General features: G+C 48.5%; 1 protein-coding gene across 2 annotated transcripts in view; it reads right to left on the bottom strand.

Moving 5' to 3' along the window:
• The window catches only part of UFSP1 (UFM1 specific peptidase 1), a 189692-nt gene extending 173318 nt beyond the window's left edge, over positions 1-16374 (bottom strand). Inside the window, exons 1-2 of one of the 2 annotated variants that reach the window (XR_014504367.1) lie at positions 16190-16374; positions 13716-14500 (exon numbers count right to left, since the gene is read on the bottom strand). Coding sequence is in view for 1 of the 2 variants with exons in the window: in XM_083410799.1 (XP_083266925.1) it covers positions 13808-14473 (666 nt within the window). In the remaining variant the exon portion in view is untranslated. Of the gene's footprint in view, positions 1-13509; positions 14501-16189 lie in introns of those variants that run through there. The other variant, XM_083410799.1, reaches the window with a different exon arrangement.
• Positions 16375-17184: the final 810 nt, after the last annotated feature.

The raw sequence follows: 17184 nt of genomic DNA, 5'->3' as shown, positions 1-17184 counted from the left end.
TGGTTTCCCTGACATAAATTCCTGCAACGACGCAAACCGCCCCAAATGTCACAGGTGCATCGCGAGACGGGCTGCGCACGCAAAACAGATCATGCTCAAGAGTTCACAAAGCCTGTCACTCAGAGCAATTTGAGCATTGCCTTCTGTTTGCTTTTCCCACCGGGAGCAGCCTATGGAAAAGGAGAAGACTTTGATGTCACAGTTTAATTGACGCAGCCTGGCCCCTGTTCCAAGTCCAGAATTTGCGTTCGCTTTTCTCCGAGTGATTTGCAGGTTGTAAAGTTTACGTTCCCTCAATAACTTCCTGCTATCTCAGTGTTCAGCCCGGGGCTAGATATTATAAACTCAAATAAAGGGCCTATTTGTTCAAGGGATGTTTCCTAATTTTTGAAGAGTTAAGGACCGGTTATCTGTGGAGCGTGCGCTGCCAGGTATTATTCGTATTTTTTAAATATTAAGAGTGTGACTTCCAGTTTAGCTCTGCAAGGATAGATCATGTTCCAACACTAACTAAACCTAGGAATTATGGGTGCCTGACGCCCACAAACTCTGGAACCCAAAACTCATAGAACCACATAACTGTACAGTTGGAAAGGACCCCGTGGGTCATCTAGTCCAACCCCCTGCAATAATAATAATAATATTATAATAATTTATTATTTATACACCACCCATCTGGCTGGGCTTCCCCAGCCACCCTGGGCGGCTTCCAACAGAATATTAAAATACAGTAATGCGTCAAACATTAAAAGCTTCCCTAAACAGGGCTGCCTTCAGATGTCTTCTAAAAGTCAGTTAGTTGTTTATTTCCTTGACATCTGGTGGGAGGGCGTTCCACAGGGTGAGTGCCACCACCGAGAAGGCCCTCTGTCTGGTTCCCTGTAACTTGGCTTCTCGCAGGGAGGGAACCGCCAGAAGGCCCTCGGAGCTGGACCTCAGGGTCCAGGCTGGACGATGGGGGTGGAGATGCTCCTTCAGGTCTACTGGGCCGAGGCCGTTTTGGGCTTTCAAGGTCAGCACCAACACTTTGAATTGTGCTCAGAAACGTACTGGGAGCCAATGTAGGTCTTTCAAGACCAGTGTTATGTGGTCTTGGCGGCCGCTCCCAGTCACCAGTTTAGCATTCTGGATTAGTTGTAGTTTCCGGGTCACCTTCAAAGGTAGCCCCATGTAGAGCGCATGGCAGTAGTCCAAGCAGGAGATAACCAGAGTATGCACCACTCTGGCCAGACAGTCTGCGGGCAGGAAGGGTCTCAGCCTGCATACCAGATGGAGCTGGCAGACAGCCGCCCTGGACACAGAACTGACCTGCGCCTCCATGGACAGCGGTGAGTCCAGAATGAGTCCCAGGCTGCACACCTGGCTGCGCACCTGCAGGAATCGAGGGTTAGAATCCCTGGCAGGTCTCCATCCAGCCTCTCCTGAAGAACCCCTGACAACAGAGAAGCCACATGCTTATGAGGAAGTCTATTCATAGCAAAATATACAGCGTACGACAGAAGCCCAACAAACTAAAAGGAGGATCGAGAAAAGCTGGACGGGAAATATTTAATATTGGGAAAGCCAACATAAACAGTCCATAATACAAGATCCCAAATGCCGTATGGACATCACAGCATTTAAAAAAATAAATAAATCTGGATTTTCCCTTACCTGAGAACATCTGATAAGCAAAATAAACTCTGTTTACAATTGCAGTCTCTGCTGGCGTCGAAATGTTTTCTTTCGTGGGTGGGACCGATTCGGATAGTCCTCCCCCTCCACTTAATGGATCCAAATGGTTTCCAGAGAGTGGTAGGGGATGCTTTATCCGAGGTTGATGGCCTTTCAGCTGATTCCCTGGTGGCCCGCTGGAATGCGGAGTTAACCAGGGCTATTGACTGTTTGGCTCCGAAGCGCCCTCTCCGATTGCATGGAGCCCGGACAGCCCCGTGGTTTTCCACTGATCTGAGGGCAATGAAACAATCGCTGAGACGGCTAGAGCGCCGGTGGTGGATAACTCATTCTGAAGCTGACAGGTTAGAGCTCAATGTCGAGCCTACCAAGTGGTGATAGCGACGGCGAAGAAGACTTTCTTCACTGCCTGTATTGCATCTGCAGAAAACAGAAGCAGGAGTTTCAGGTGGTTTGCAATTTAGCAGAACCACCTGCTCCATCAGGGCCCAGCACGGGCCACATGAACTCCTGCAATGATTTTGCAAAGTTTTTTGCAGATAAAGTCACTCAGATTCGGGAAGAGGTAGACTCCACCGTGAGAGCAGGGCCGAGGCGGGAGAGTGCTTGAGTCCTGTCTAGTCAAGTTGTGTGGGATCAATTCCAACCTGTTACCTCCGAGGATGTGGACAGGCTGCTTGGACGAGTGAAGCCAACCACCTGTCTCCCTGATCCTTGCCCATCCTGGCTTATAAAAGCTACCTGGGAAGGGCTTGGCAATGGGCTCTGCGGGGTGGTGAATGCTTCCCTCTGTGAGGGAGCCTTCCCAGACCCACTGAAAGAGGCGGTCATTAAACCGCTTCTTAAAAAAACATCTTTAGACCCGGCCAGTATGGCCAACTATTGCCCAATCTCAAATCTTCCATTCTTGGGCAAGGTGATTGAGCGAGTGGTGGCTGAACAACTCCAGGCACGCCTGAAAGAAGCGGACCATTTGGATCCCTTCCAGTCGGGAATTCATGCCTCACCATGGGACTGAAACTGCCTTGGTCGCACTGGTTGATGATCTCCGGTGGGCTAGGGACAAAGGTGAGAGCTGTTTCCTAGTTCTGCTGGATCTCTCAGCGACCTTTGAAACCATCGACCATAACATCCTTCTGGACCGTCTTGAGGGGCTGGGAGCTGGGGGCACTGTCATACAGTGGTTCCGCTCCTTCCCCCTGGGCCGTGTCCAGAAAGTAGTGTTGGGGGATGAGTGTTCAGACCCCTGGGCTCTCACTTGTGGGGTGCCTCAGGGTTCCCTCCTCTGCCCCATGCTTTTTAACATCTACATGCAGCCGCTGGGAGAGATCATCAGGGGGTTTGGGCTGGGTGTTCATCAGTATGCGGATGATACCCAGCTCTACCTCTCTTTCAAATCAGAACCAGTGAAGGCGGTGAAGGTCCTGTGTGAGTGTCTGGAGGTGGTTGGAGGATGGATGGCGGCTAACGGATTGAGGTTGAATCCTGACAAGACAGAAGGACTGTTCTTGGGGGACAGGAGGTGGGCAGGTGTGGAGGACTCCCTGGTCCTGAATGGGGTAACTGCCCCTGAAAGACCAGGTGTGCAGAATGGGAGTCATTTTGGATTCACAGCTGTTCCATGGAGGCGCAGGTCAGTTCTGTGTCCAGGGCAGCTGTCTACCAGCTCCATCTGATATGCAGGATGAGACCCTACCTGCCCACAGACTGACTTGCCAGAATGGTGCATGCTCTAGTAATCTCTCACTTGGACTACTGCCATGTGCTCCACGTGGGGCTACCTTTGAAGGTGACCCGGAAACTAGAACTAATCCAGAATGCGGCAGCCAGACTGGTGACTGGGAGCAGCCACTGAGACCACATAACACTGGTCTTGAAAGACCTACACTGGCTCCCAGTATGTCTCCAAGCACAATTCAAAGTGTTGGTGCTGACCTTGAAAGCCCTAAATGGCCTTGGCCCAGTATACCTGAAGGAGCATCTCCACCCCATCGTTCTGCCTGGACACTAAGGTCCAGCTCCGAGGGCCTTCTGGCGGTTCCCTCCCTGCAAGAAGCCAAGTCACAGGGAACCCGGCAGAGGGCCTTCTCGGTGGTGGCGCCCGCCCTGTGGAACGAACGCCCTCCCACCAGATGTCAAAGAGAAAAACAACTACCAGGCTTTTAGAAGACAGCTGAAGGCAGCCCTGTTTAGGGGAGCTTTTAACGATTAACAGACCACTGTATTTTAATATTTTGTTGGAAGCCGCCCAGAGTGGCTGGGGAAACCCAGCCACATGGGCGGGGTATAAATAATAAATTCTTCTTCTTAAAAAGTTATGAGTAGTGACATTTTTGGAATCGCCCTCTCTTGCCCCAGGGGCTCCTTCCAGTTGCTCTCCACCAGAGTGCAACCTAGCCGCTTTATTTATTTAAAAACGCCACCCATATATTGTTGAAACATGTGCCACGATTCCTGCACTGCAGGGGGCTGGGCTGGATGACCTTTGGGGGTCCCCCCACAACCCTCCACTTCTGTACGATTCCGTAACGACGAAAGGCACGAGCTGAAACCAGGCAGGCAGAATTATAAAAAAAGGCAGAATTATAACATTATAAATTAAAATTAATTATAATTATAAAATCATAAATTAAAATTAATTATAATTATAAAATTATAAATTATAAAAAGGCAGAATTATAAAAACCACACTGAAATGGATAAAAGGGGCAAGGAAACAGACCTCTGGGGGATTCGAAAACGTGAAGGAGGGTCTTACGGATCAGGGCAAGCCTGGTCTCAAAGGAACATCTTTGCAGGACTTGCCCAGAGCGACAGATGGCTGGTGTTTGTTCTGCAAGCAGCGGAGGGAGTGGCAACCAGAGAACGGCGACCGGCTTGTATAATCTGCAGGGTGCAGCACCACAACCAGAGCATCCTACACCTAACATTGGGTCAGAGCACTGAGCCTTCATCTAGGCCAGCAGTGCTCACACTGGGTGGCAGAGGCTCTGCAGGGCTTAAGGCCCGATTCCTACCCGGTTTTTGAACCCGGGACCTTCTCACGGTTCAAATGAAAAGCTGCTCTCAATTATCGAGTGTTCGGAAGCTGCTGAGCCCTTCGGTCTCAGGGCTGCCCTGCTTGGAGATTGAGGCAATTGCCTTCTGCATGCCAAGCAGGTGTTCCGCCCAGGTGCTTAGCCCAGGTGATCTCCCAGGTCTGTAGCCTTATGGAAATTATACAGGTTTCGTCCCAATTCTAAAATCGCAAAGCGGGACGTTTCTTTTTTCTTTATAAATTTTTTTATTGACAATTTCAACATAACAGTACAGTGGTACCTCGGGTTAAGTACTTAATTCATTCCGGAGGTCCGTTCTTAACCTGAAACTGTTCTTAACCTGAAGCACCACTTTAGCTAATGGGGCCTTCTGCTGCTGCCACACCGCTGGAGCCCGATTTCTGTTCTCATCCTGAAGCAAAGTTCTTAACCTGAAGCACTATTTCTGGGTTTTGGGTTAGTCTGTAACCTGAAGCGTATGTAACCTGAAGCGTATGTAACCTGAGGTACCACTGTATAAGAAAAACATATCATATTCATTATCCCCCCCCTTTTTTTCCATTCCCCATCAAACCCTCCCTCCCCCCCCAAAGATTTTCCTCAGCTCCCCTCTCTGATTTCTCAGCACATGTTATTCTCTGCATATTATAAAATTATTTCAGTTCTTATATTATCTATCTTCCATGTTATCAATCACTAAATTTGTGTATGTTTATTCAAAACCTGCCAAGGAGTCCAGTTCATTTTGTTGTCTTTTTAAATACTTTGTAAAAAGTTCCCATTCTTCTTTGAAGTCACAGTTGTCCTTCTCTCACAATTTGTATGTCAGTTTAGCAAGTTTAGCGGGACGCGGGTGGCGTTATGGGTTAAACCACAGAGCCTAGGACTTGCCGATCAGAAGGTCGGCAGTTCGAATCCCCGCGACGGGGTGAGCTCCCGTTGCTCGGTCCCTGCTCCTGCCAACCTAGCAGTTCGAAAGCACACTAGTGCAAGTAGATAAATAGGTACCACTCCGGCAGGAAGGTAAACGGCGTTTCCATGCGCTGCTCTGGTTCGCCAGAAGCGGCTTAGTCCTGCTGGCCACATGACCCGGAAGCTGTACGCCAGCTCCCTTAGCCAATAAAGCGAGATCAGTGCCGCAACCCCAGAGTCGGCCACGACTGGACCTAACGGTCAGGGGTCCCTTTACCTTTACCTTTACCTCTGCATAGTTCATCAATTTCTCTTGCCACTATTGTTTTGTTGGGATTTCCTCATTCATCCATCCTTGTACCATCAAGACTCTTGCAGCTGTTGTTGCATACATGAATAAGTTCCTTGTTTTCCTTGTAGGACAAAACCTGCCAAGGAAAATAAAGCGGGGCAAAGTTTCTAATCCTCTTGCCCTGCAAGGAATCCCCCAAGCGCTCTTAAAGGTCTATTATCTTGTCACTCTTGCAGGAAGTTACCATATTTACTCAAATCTAATGCTCACCTCTTTTGGCCAGGTTATGTTGCAAGAATCAAGGTGCGCGCATTAGATGCGAAGGCACATTTGCGTTCGCCAGCAGGTACCTTTTTTTGTTTGTTTGTTTCAAGGTTCTGAAAACCGAGGTGCATGCTAGATTCGATGGCACATTTGTTTAGTTATTTAGTCTTGTCCACTTCTTCGTGACCCCCTGGACCAGAGCACACCAGGCACTCCTGTCTTCCACTGCCTCCCGCAGTTTGGTCAAACTCATGTTGGTCGCTTCGAGAACACTGTCCCACCATCTCGTCCTCTATCCTCCCCTTCTCCTTGTGCCCTCCATCTTTCCCAGCATCAGGGTCTTTTCCAGAGAGTCTTCTCTTCTCATGAGGTGGCCAAAGTCTTGGAGCCTCAGCTTCAGGATCTGTCCTTCCAGTGAGCACTCAGGGCTGATTTCATTCAGGATGGATAGGTTTGATCTTCTTGAAGTCCATGGGACTCTCAAGAGTCTCCTCCAGCACCAGAATTCAAAAGCATCCATTCTTCGTCGATCAGCCTTCTTTATGGTCCAGCTCTCGCTTCCATACATCACTACTGGGAAAACCAGAGCTTTAACTATAAAACGGTATTTCAGGCAGGTGAACAGAGGGTATTCTTCTGCCAAGGCAGGTCCAAGTCCACTAGACGCATTGCTTCTCAATATTCTCTGGCTGGCCTCTGTTATTTTTTCCTACTGATATAAAACCTATATAAGGAGTCTATGTGGGCTCTTGGGTACCCCATAAGGGGGGAAAGGAGCAGTTTTTTCTTATAACACCTGCCTCCAATTGGGGGGGCCAGCCAGAGCACAGACAGGCTGCCATTGACTACAAGAGTTGTAGCTTCAGCATCCTTCTCACCTGCTCACTCACCTGCTGAGGCCCAGAGCAAGAGGCTGGTCTGTCCAAGGAGGTGTAGGAAATGAGAGGGGTGTGCAAAGTGATGGCTCCGCCCCTAATAGCCAGAGGATATGCTGACTCCGCCCATCGCTGACTCCACCCATCAGGCTCCCCCTCCGACCCCCACCTGCTGCAAAAGCAGGCTAACTCAGATTCTGTGAAATGGGCACACACATTGCAAAGAGGTTCTCATCCAACACGGAGGTGTGATAAGAATTTTAAGGTCTTAGATAAATGTTCATAAATGTACCAAGCAAACACGTACATAAATATATATACCACACGTCTGAAAACCCCACAGGGAAAAAAGTCCTGAACAAATTGACCTGAAATATTTATCTGCAAGGTCAAAGTGGGAAACCTCCCCATTGTCTTTTTCCTTCACAAATCCTGTCTTAAGGGCACATTTAAGATATGAATAGGGTGTGAGGCTGTGACCTGGCTCACAAACTAAGTGTTTATCGTTACAAAAGACTGGCCAGGCTCCCCAGGCAATCCAATCAAGTGACCATTAACAGGTAACCTGCCAGACAGGAGGTAAACAAGTCACTCATATTTCTGCTGTAGACCGCCTTTTCTACGTAAGGACTCCATATCGGCTCTTTGATACCCCAGAAAGGGAAAAAGGGCAGATTTTTGTTTACAACAGAGGCTTACAAGCACGGTTGGCCCCTTCGGTTCCCAAAGCAGGTGTTGGCACACATCCACCCACATACCCCAAATGTGTCAGAGAATCATAGAATCAGATGGGACCCTGAGGGTCATCTAGTCCAACCCTCTTCAAGGCAGGAATCTCAGCTAAATCTCATTTACGCTTCTGGAGCAGAACACCTTCCTCGCTTCACCTTTCAACTTTCCCTGCTCTTATCGCTTCTGGCGCACCTGCCTTCTGTTTGCGTTGGCGTTTTATGAGTTGCCGCAAGATAACCGATTGTTAGTTAACGCTATTGATTTCCTTACAGATTAGCCAGTAGGTGAAGCCTTGTGCATCCAAATATTTTACGCTCCAATGTTCCTTTGCCCCGAGTAAGAGTGCGTGAAAAATGCTTTTCATGTGATCCTCTTAGTTGTGTGTTCTTGTTCAGCCTTATATCAGAGCATATATTTATTTTGGCATGTATTTTTAAAAATAAACATACAATCGGCAGTTGCTGCTTTGTGTTATCCCCTTCCTTGTGGGTTGGGCAAACAGTTACTCTTTGTCAGTGCTTTTTTTCTCTGGAAAAGACCCCAGAAATGGGCAGAGGAGGGACAGCCAAGCAGGCCAAAGGAAGGCACTCTGCACATGCTCAAGTGTCGCAGGAAACCACCCCCCCCATCATTCAGTTTGTACAAACTTCACTCACACACTACATACGCTACGCTTCTATTATAAATTCATAGAAAATAAACCATACATCGGATCTGCACTGTTCCACTTTTATTTTACTCCATGAAGGAAGGACTACAAAATGGGGAAGGTTTGATACAGGGCAGCCATAATCCCTTCAGCATACCAGCACATACACAGGAGCCCTGCCCAGTTGCTATGCCAACCCTGATAGTCCTAGACAGAAGACCATCAAGATCACAAAGAACTTGCATATGGGAGTGGATTCAGCACAGACTGGAACAAAGGACAATAATCAGCTCTTCCCTCTGGGGGCAGGAAACTGCAAACTCCCCTCTGTCACCTGGAAAGTACTCATGGGGAGGGGGAAAGGGGGAACCAGCCAGGTGACAGGACACTCAGGTTACCACCACAACCCCTCCCTCAACCCCTCCTTTCTGTGATGTAGTTGTGATGTAGTCTTAGGGGTGTAGTTTGGGGATTAGTAACTAATAAAAGTTGGGGTCTTCTTTTCTTCTGGGCTTCCATTTTGCTTCATCTTGTTGCGGGTGGGAGTCCTGTCGCGACAGCATTCAATCAAGGCCAAGCCTACAGGCTGCTGTTTTGCTCCTAGTTATCCTGGTTGGTGTCTTTGTTTTTGTCCAAGGGAGCCCTCAGATTTTTCCGTTAACACAAGGAAGCAAGGCTCTAGGATTCTGCCCGAGCCTCATACCTCCTTCCCCAAGCCCAGGAAGGTCCCAGGGCAGCTATTTAAGATTCAGTATTAGGTAAAGGTAAAGGGACCCCTGACCATTAGGTCCAGTCGTGGCCGACTCTGGGGTTGTGGCGCTCATCTCGCTTTACTGGCCGATTAAACCACAGAGCCTAGGGCTTGCCGATCAGAAGGTTGGCGGTTCGAATCCCCGCGACGGGGTGAGCTCCCGTTGCTCGCTCCCTGCTCCTGCCAACCTAGCAGTTCGAAAGCGCTTCAAAGTGCAAGTAGATAAACAGGTACCGCTCCGGCGGGAAGGTAAACGGCGTTTCCGTGCGCTGCTCTGGTTCGCCAGAAGCTGGCCACATGACCTGGAAGCTGTACGCCGGCTCCCTCGGCCAGGAAAGTGAGATGAGCGTCATGACTGGACCTAATGGTCAGGGGTCCCTTTACCTTTACGTTTAATTGTGTAAATAATGTATATAAAAGCCTGAGGTTTGGGGAGCAATTCAATCACTCTTTGACAAGCTGCAATAAAGAGCATGAAATCACAACAGGACTCTGAGTGTAATTCACTTCCCCTCCAAAAGAATAGAATCATAGAATCATAGAAACTGTGGTCTGGCTTGTGCAAGCGTGGGGGGCGTTTTGAGCCACACAGAAGTGGTAGTGGTGGGAAAATAAAAAGTTTGGAGGCTTCCAGTTGCTCTTTGTGCTTGTATAGGCCTATGTAGTTGCAGGGAAACTGTGGGGAAATTGTTGTGGGGAAATTGAGGGTGGGCTTTTGCTGCCAACCCAATTCCCCAAGGGATTCTGAGTCCTCTCAGTCTATGATCGGTCAGAGAAGAATGGACGGAGGCAGAATCCAGTGGAAAGCAAGGCGGATCTTTATTTTTCTGTTGAAATAGAGTCCGCTCCTCTCCTTGCAAGGAGGCAACAAAAAGTGTGCAAGTCTCTTTAATTACTTCTGGACATTGCCCAACCTCTTAACCAAAGACCACCCTAAAAGCATTGTTATAAGGGGGGGGGAACCGCTCCTTTTTACCTTAAGGGGTATCCAAGAGCCCTTTTAGAGTCCTTAAGTGGGTTCCCTATTGGTAGGAGAAAATAACAGAGGCCAAACAGTGGTTCTGTGAAGCCAGTCATCCCACCTTGGCAGCTCATGGGGTATGTTAGCACACCCCTGCTTACTGTATTTTTCGCTCCATAAGACGCACCTAGCTTTTAGAGGAAAACAAGAAAGAAAAAATATTCTGAAGGAAACAGTGGATGTAAGATTTTTGTGGTTCATGCTGTGGCCACAGACATGTGATCTGATGGTGAATTTGGGGTGACCCAATGCAAAAATCCTGAGGATCCATGTGGATCCGTGCTTTGTAACCACGTTTTTGCGCCATTGTGGCCCCAGGAAACAGTGGATGCGTGATTTTTTTGGTGTAGGCTGCAGCCATGGACATGCTATGTGATCTGATGGTGAATTTGGGGTGACCCAGTGCAAAAATCCTGAGGATCCATGGACTTTTACCTCCCCCCTCCCAGGCAGCCTCCTTTATCGCTAGCATCCCTTATCTCCCTCCCAATTCCACTGATCAGCTTCTTCCTTTCAACACTCCCTTCCCTCGTTTGCCTTTGTGTCTTTTCCTTAGCTTGAGCGGTTTTTTGCTCCTCCTTTTCTTTTAATTTCTCTCCTCATTTCTTTAGTCTTCCTGTTTCCCCCCTTTGCAAGTTTGCTGTCTTTACCTCCCCCCTCCCAGGCAGCCTCCTTTATCGCTAGCATCCCTTATCTCTCTCCCCGATTGGCAAACGATCAGCAGCTTTGTTTCAACACCCACTTTCCTCTTTCAAAAAAAGAGCATGATCTGCTTTTTGCCCCTGGGCAATTTGGCTCCAGGGACCACGCATTCACTCCATAAGACACACGGACATTTCCCCTTACTTTTTAGGGATAAAAAAGTGCATCTTATGGAGCAAAAAATACGGTAAATATTTATTGAGATTTACGAGACAAATAGAGCTCAAGGAAACGTGGGAACAGGAGAGATCAAAGAGGCACATCATGTAAGTGAGACTCAGTTGGATCCGGTCTTCTTTCTCGCCCTCTCTGCCCTGGGCAAGTTTGCCAGCGTGCCACCCTTCCTCCTCTCCCTGTGCCAGGCGCTGCCCCTGGTCTCAACCACCGAGTAGGAATGAGCGGAGGCAAACCCAGGCAGCAGTTGGTGACTCAAAGCCCACTTCACCCACAAAGGATGTATGTGAATTGCATTGACCATCATGGAAGGAGGCCATGGGATATAATACTTTATTAATGCATCCCTGGGACCCGGGTGGTGCGGTGGGTTAAACCACAGAGCCTAGGGCTTGCCGATCAGAAGGTTGGCGGTTCGAATCCCCGTGACGGGGTGAGCTCCTGTTGCTCGGTCCTTGCTCCTGCCAACCTAGCATTTCGAAAGCACGTCAGATGGCAAGTAGATAAATAGGTACCACTCCGGCGGGAAGGTAAACGGCGTTTCCGTGCGCTGCTCTGGTTCGCCAGAAGCGGCTTAGTCCTGGTGGCCACATGACCTGGAAGCTGTACACCGGCTCCCTCGGCCAATAAAGCGAGATGAGCAGCACAACCCCAGAGTCGGCCACGACTGGACCTAATGGTCAGGGGTCCCTTTAATGCATCCCCAAGTCTGCTTGGAAGGAACCAAGGCAGCTGGGGTCAAAAGCATCTGGAGGCCATCCCAGGCTGCTGCCTGAGGCTGATGGGAGATGTAGTCCTGGCAAGCTCCACATTGGGTGTGCTATCCAAACATCACCACCGTCATAAAATAAAAATAATTTATTTATACCGCGCCCATCTGACTGGGTTTTCCAGGATACTCTGGGTGGCTTCCAACAGGATATTAAAAACACAATAAAACATCAGACATTAAAAACTTCCCTAAACAGGGCTGCAGGTGTCTTCTAAAGGTCAGATAGTTGTTTATTTCCTTGACATCTGGTGGGAGGGCGTTCCACAGGGCGGGCTCCACCACCACCTGGTTCCCTGTAACCTCACTTCTTGCAATGAGGGAACCGCCAGAAGGCCCTCGGAGCTAGACCTCCGTGTCCAGGCAGAATGATGGGGGTGGAGATGCTCCTTCAGGGATACTGGGCCTTTGAGGCCGTTTAGGGCTTTAGAGGTCAGCACCAACACTTTGAATTGTGCTCAGAAATGGACTGGGAGCCAGTGTAGGTCTTTCAAGACCGGTGTTATGTGGTCTTGGCGGCCGCTCCCAGTCCCCAGTTTGGCTGCTGCATTCTGGATTAATTGCAGTTTCCGGGTCACCTTCAAAGGTAGCCCCACGTAGAGCGCATTGCAGTAGTCCAAGCGGGAGATAACCAGAGCATGCACCACTGTGGCGAGACAGTCCGCGGGCAGGGAGGGTCTTATCCTGCGTACCAGATGGAGCTGGTAGACAGCTGCCCTGGACACAGAACTGACCTGCGCCTCCATGGACAGCGGTGAGTCCAAAATGACTCCCAGGCTGCACACCTGGTTCTTTGGGCACACAGTGACCACAGCGTGGTGTAGTGACTACATTATTACATGAGCACTGTTCCGCAGCATTTGATATTTTCATTTACATACATTCATTCAAAATAAGATTGGTTTATGAAGCAATTCTAAATCCTCCCACCACGCTGACAAAGAATTCTACGAAACAGTAGTCTACATCCGGAATCATATTTGCTGAATACACAAAGCTTCACAGCTTGTCTGTCACAAAGTCTGGTATCTCGCTTCATTTAAAGATTTTCACAGACTCTGAGACTAAAGATTTTATTTTGGACTTGGACTTGGAATTCTATAAAAGATTGTTTATTGCATATTTACGTGAGGGTGAATGAGAGCGCAAAATATGGTCTGAAGCTCAACATCAAAAAAACGAAGATCATGGCCACTGGTCCCATCACCTCCTGGGAAACAGAAGGAGAAGAAATGGAGGCAGTGAGAGATTTTACTTTCTTGGGCTCCATGATCACTGCAGATGGTGACAGCAGTCACGAAATTAAAAGACGCCTGGTCCTTGGGAGGAAAGCAATGACAAACCTAGACAGCATCTTAAAAAGCAGAGACATCACCTTGCCAACAAAGGTCCGTATAATTCAAGTTCTGGTTTTCCCAGTAGTGATATATGGAAGTGAGAGCTGGACCATAAAGAAGGCAGATGGCCGAATAATTGATGCTTTTGAATTGATGCTTTTGAATTCTGGTGCTGGAGGAGACTCTTGAGAGTCCCATGGACTGCAAGAAGACCAAATATCTCCATTCTGAAGGAAATCAGCCCTGAGTGCTCACTGGAAGGACAGATCTTTAAGCTGAGGCTCCAAGACTTTGTCCACCTCCTGAGAAGAGAAGACTCCCTGGAAAAGACCCTGATGTTGGGAAAGAAGGAGGGCACAAGGAGAAGGGGACGACGGAGGACGAGATGGTGGGACAGTGTTCTCGAAGCTACCAGCATGAGTCTGACCAAACTGCGGGAGGCAGTGGAGGACAGGAGTGCCTGGTGTGCTCTGGTCCAGGGGGTCACGAAGAGTCGGACACGACTAAACGACTCAACAACAACACATGGTCATCGTGTTGCCTAGACATTGCTGACGCTCCTGACACGAGACACCCCTGCAGCTGTTGGTTTGGAGAACGGCACCTCCTTTCTCAAATCATACAGGACATCCTTTTGCCCTGAACTGGGGGAAGCAGAGGTTGTAGAAGGAGCCCGCTTCAAAGAGGGCAAGCTCCCTCCAATGGACCCATCGATTTGCCTGCAGCTCCTCCCTCGTCAGAGACCCTGCCCGGCCATAGTAGTGAGGGTCAAGGACCAGGAGGTGGTGGCGCCCCTCTGGGCCGGAGCAGACCCCCAGCAGCCCCTTGGAAGAGTTGTCCCTGTCGCCCCCCATCATGACGGGCCCCCCGCCTCCCTGGAAATGGGCATGCAGAGCCTCCAGCTCCCTTTCCAGCTCCCGCCCATGGGGAACGTGAACCACCTTGCCCGGTATGCTGTAAAAGTGGTCCAGGCATAAGGCTGCTTCTACGGTGCCAATCCAGTCCCGGGAGCCGGCAAATGAGGCGGGTTTGTCTCCTATCTCCACCAGAGCGTTTTGGATCTCCTGCAGGGAAGGGACCGGGCGGGGAAGGGTTTTTCCGACACCCGGCGGCAGCCACGAACACACGGTCTGGAGGGTGCGGTACCCGCAGCCCCAACCCCGGTCGTCCACACCGTCACAGCCGTAGTGGTAGTAGCGGTAGGAGCCGGAGACGAAGGCCAGGCGGTGAGGAGGAGGGTCCGGGAGAGGCAGCCCCAGGTGGACGTCAGAGAGTAAGGACATCCTCTGCAGGAGAGAGGAGAGGCGGGCCTGCGGGGGGCAAAGAGAGAAGGAATCATTATTCATTATAATTATTTTTGGTTGGACTGCAAGAAGATCTAACCTATCCATACTGGAGGAAATCAGCCCTGAGTGCTTGCTGGAAGGACAGATCCTGAAGCTGAGGCTCCAAGACTTCCCCTCATGAGAAGAGAAGACTCCCTGGAAAAGACCCCGATGTTGGGAAAGATGGAGGGCACAAGGAGAAGGGGGCGACAGAGGACGAGATGGTGGGACAGTGTTCTGGAAGAGACCAGCATGAGTTTGACCAAACTGTGGGAGGCAGTGGAAGACAGGAGGGCCTGGCGTGCTCTGGTCCATGGGGTCATGAAGAGGCGGAGACGATTAAACGACTCAACAACAACAGACTGCGGTGCTGGCAGTGCCAAGGCTGCAGGTTCGATCCCCGTAAGGGGCAGCTACACGTATTCCTGAATTGCAGGGGGTTCCATTAATGAACCTCAGGGTCCCTTCGAAATCTATGATTCCATCATTCTCCTGGCTTAACCTACCTCACAAGGTTGTTGTGGGAATTCAATGAGGCGGCACCTTGGGGGAAAAGGTGGCCTATCAGTCTAATAAGGTTTTATTGTTGTATTTTAATTTTGTTTTTTAAGTTGTATTTTAATCAACTTGTTTTTATTATTGGTTGTTAGCCGCCCTGAGCCTGGTCATGGCTGGGGAGGGTGGGGTATAAATAAAATGTATTAATTAATTAATAATAATAATAATAATAAAAATAAAAATAAAGGACTCTTTCCATGAGCAAAGCAATTATACTATGTGTTCAAGTATGTTTATGCTCAAACTCAATAACATTGAAAAAGAGCTAACCAGCTCCTTGGCATAAGGCCAAGCGGAAATCTCTCCCTTGTCTGACCAGGGTTCTTGCAAACCTGAGTGGCACCTTCGCACTCCATGCAATTTTGATTCCAGCATTGCACATTTGCTCCTGCCTTGCTGCGGGTTGGGACAGGATGCTTTATAGGGCTGTCCATCGCTGGTTTTTTTGAAGGGAGAGTAATTCTGTCCCCTCCCGCGGATCCCTCTCCCCAGGTGCAGGCTGCAGCAACCTGCCAGACCCTCCCTCCTTTATGGGCGGGGTATAAATAAATTATTATTATATAACAAAGACTTGACGTTTTTATCCCCCCAAAAAGTTTTTGATTTGAGTTTCCATTGAAATGAGGCTGTATTTTAATATCTAAATGTTGTATTTTAATCTTGTTTTTAAGTTGTATTTCAATCAGTTTGTTTTTATACCGGGTGTTAGCCACGCTGAGCCCGGTCTTGGCTGGAGAGGGTGGAGTATAAGGAATATGTAAAAATGGATTATTAACGGGTGATAATCTAAAACTATAATATATTAAGATAAAAGATTAAGATAAAATTAAAGAGGGAAAGGATTTGCTAAATTAACCAATCGAAATGGAATACAAGAAAGGGAGGTGTGAGGAGGTCAGGGAAATAAGCAAATGAAAGATAAGATATGGAGAGACTGATTTGTTTTTAACTGTTTTTATTTTGTATTTTCCTTTTTTCTTTTTTTCTTCTCTTTTTTATTCTTCCTAATTTTTGTAATATGTTGAAACCTCAATAAATATCTTTTTTTTAAAAAAAGAGAGAGGGCGGAGTATAAATAAAATTTATTATTATTAGTATTAGTATAATTAGACTCACCCTCCAGAAAAACCAGCTTTCCTTGGTCTCTAGACAGGTCTAGTCCTCCATGACCATAGAGACGGGGCCTGCAAATCCTTTCTACCCGACTCCTAGAGCGGCCCCTCCCTCTTCCCGTATTTATGCTATAAAGACCAACAGAGGGGAATTGATGCACTCTATGATGAAGACGGGGAAGCGGGCAAAGGGTGACGACGCAACGGAACATCCGCTTCCGGAAATCTCCTGCCCAACTTCGAAGGCGTGGCGGCCATCTTAGGTAAGGTTACGGGGAAATTCCGGCCGCTCTTCCGCAGTAATATGGCGGGCATCCGGAAGTGAGGTAAGTATAAACTTCCGGCTAACTCCCCCAAAGGAAAGGGGGCGGTGGAAATGATATTTAAATTTTAATACCACCCTTCCTATAGAAAAGCTTAAAATTCCGAAGCCAACACGTAATTGGTCATTGGGGGTAAGCGGTAAGCTGCCATTGGTCTGGGTGGGTGGGTGGGTGCCGCTCTAGGCGTTGGCATCTCAATGATGAAACGCCCTCTGCGCGTTGCACCCACGAGATAGGAAAAGGGTAGAGGCGCCATTCAAGTGCCAAAAGGCGGGAACCCATTGGCTTCCTCGTTGTCTTTAGAGAAGCAACGGAGAAACCCAAAAATTCATTATATCCGAGACATTATATCCAAACAACAACAGAAAAGGTGGCAACTAAGAGAGAAGTCCTCCTATCTCTAATTCAGCTCTTGATTTATTTCATGTGAAAAACGCGATTTAAAAAATTGTAATTCTGCCCTGCAGATCCCTTATCCTTGTATTATAAAGATTAGTCCATCTTAAATAAATTAAGGGGGGAAATGCAGCGTGGATCTAATTAATAAAGTCATTTGATTACATGTTGAATATAAGATTCTGTATCCTGTTTGTATACTATATTGCGTTTTCAAAAAAAAATATCGGGGGTTGGACTAGATGACCCCTGGTGGTCCCATCCAACTCTACAACTCCGT

This window comes from Podarcis tiliguerta, assembly GCF_965153285.1.
Source record: "Podarcis tiliguerta genome assembly, chromosome: 13".
In the NCBI taxonomy this organism is placed as follows: Eukaryota; Metazoa; Chordata; class Lepidosauria; order Squamata; family Lacertidae; genus Podarcis; species Podarcis tiliguerta.
Note: the sequence above shows the minus strand (reverse complement) of the source record. Positions and strands in the feature narration are given on the sequence as shown.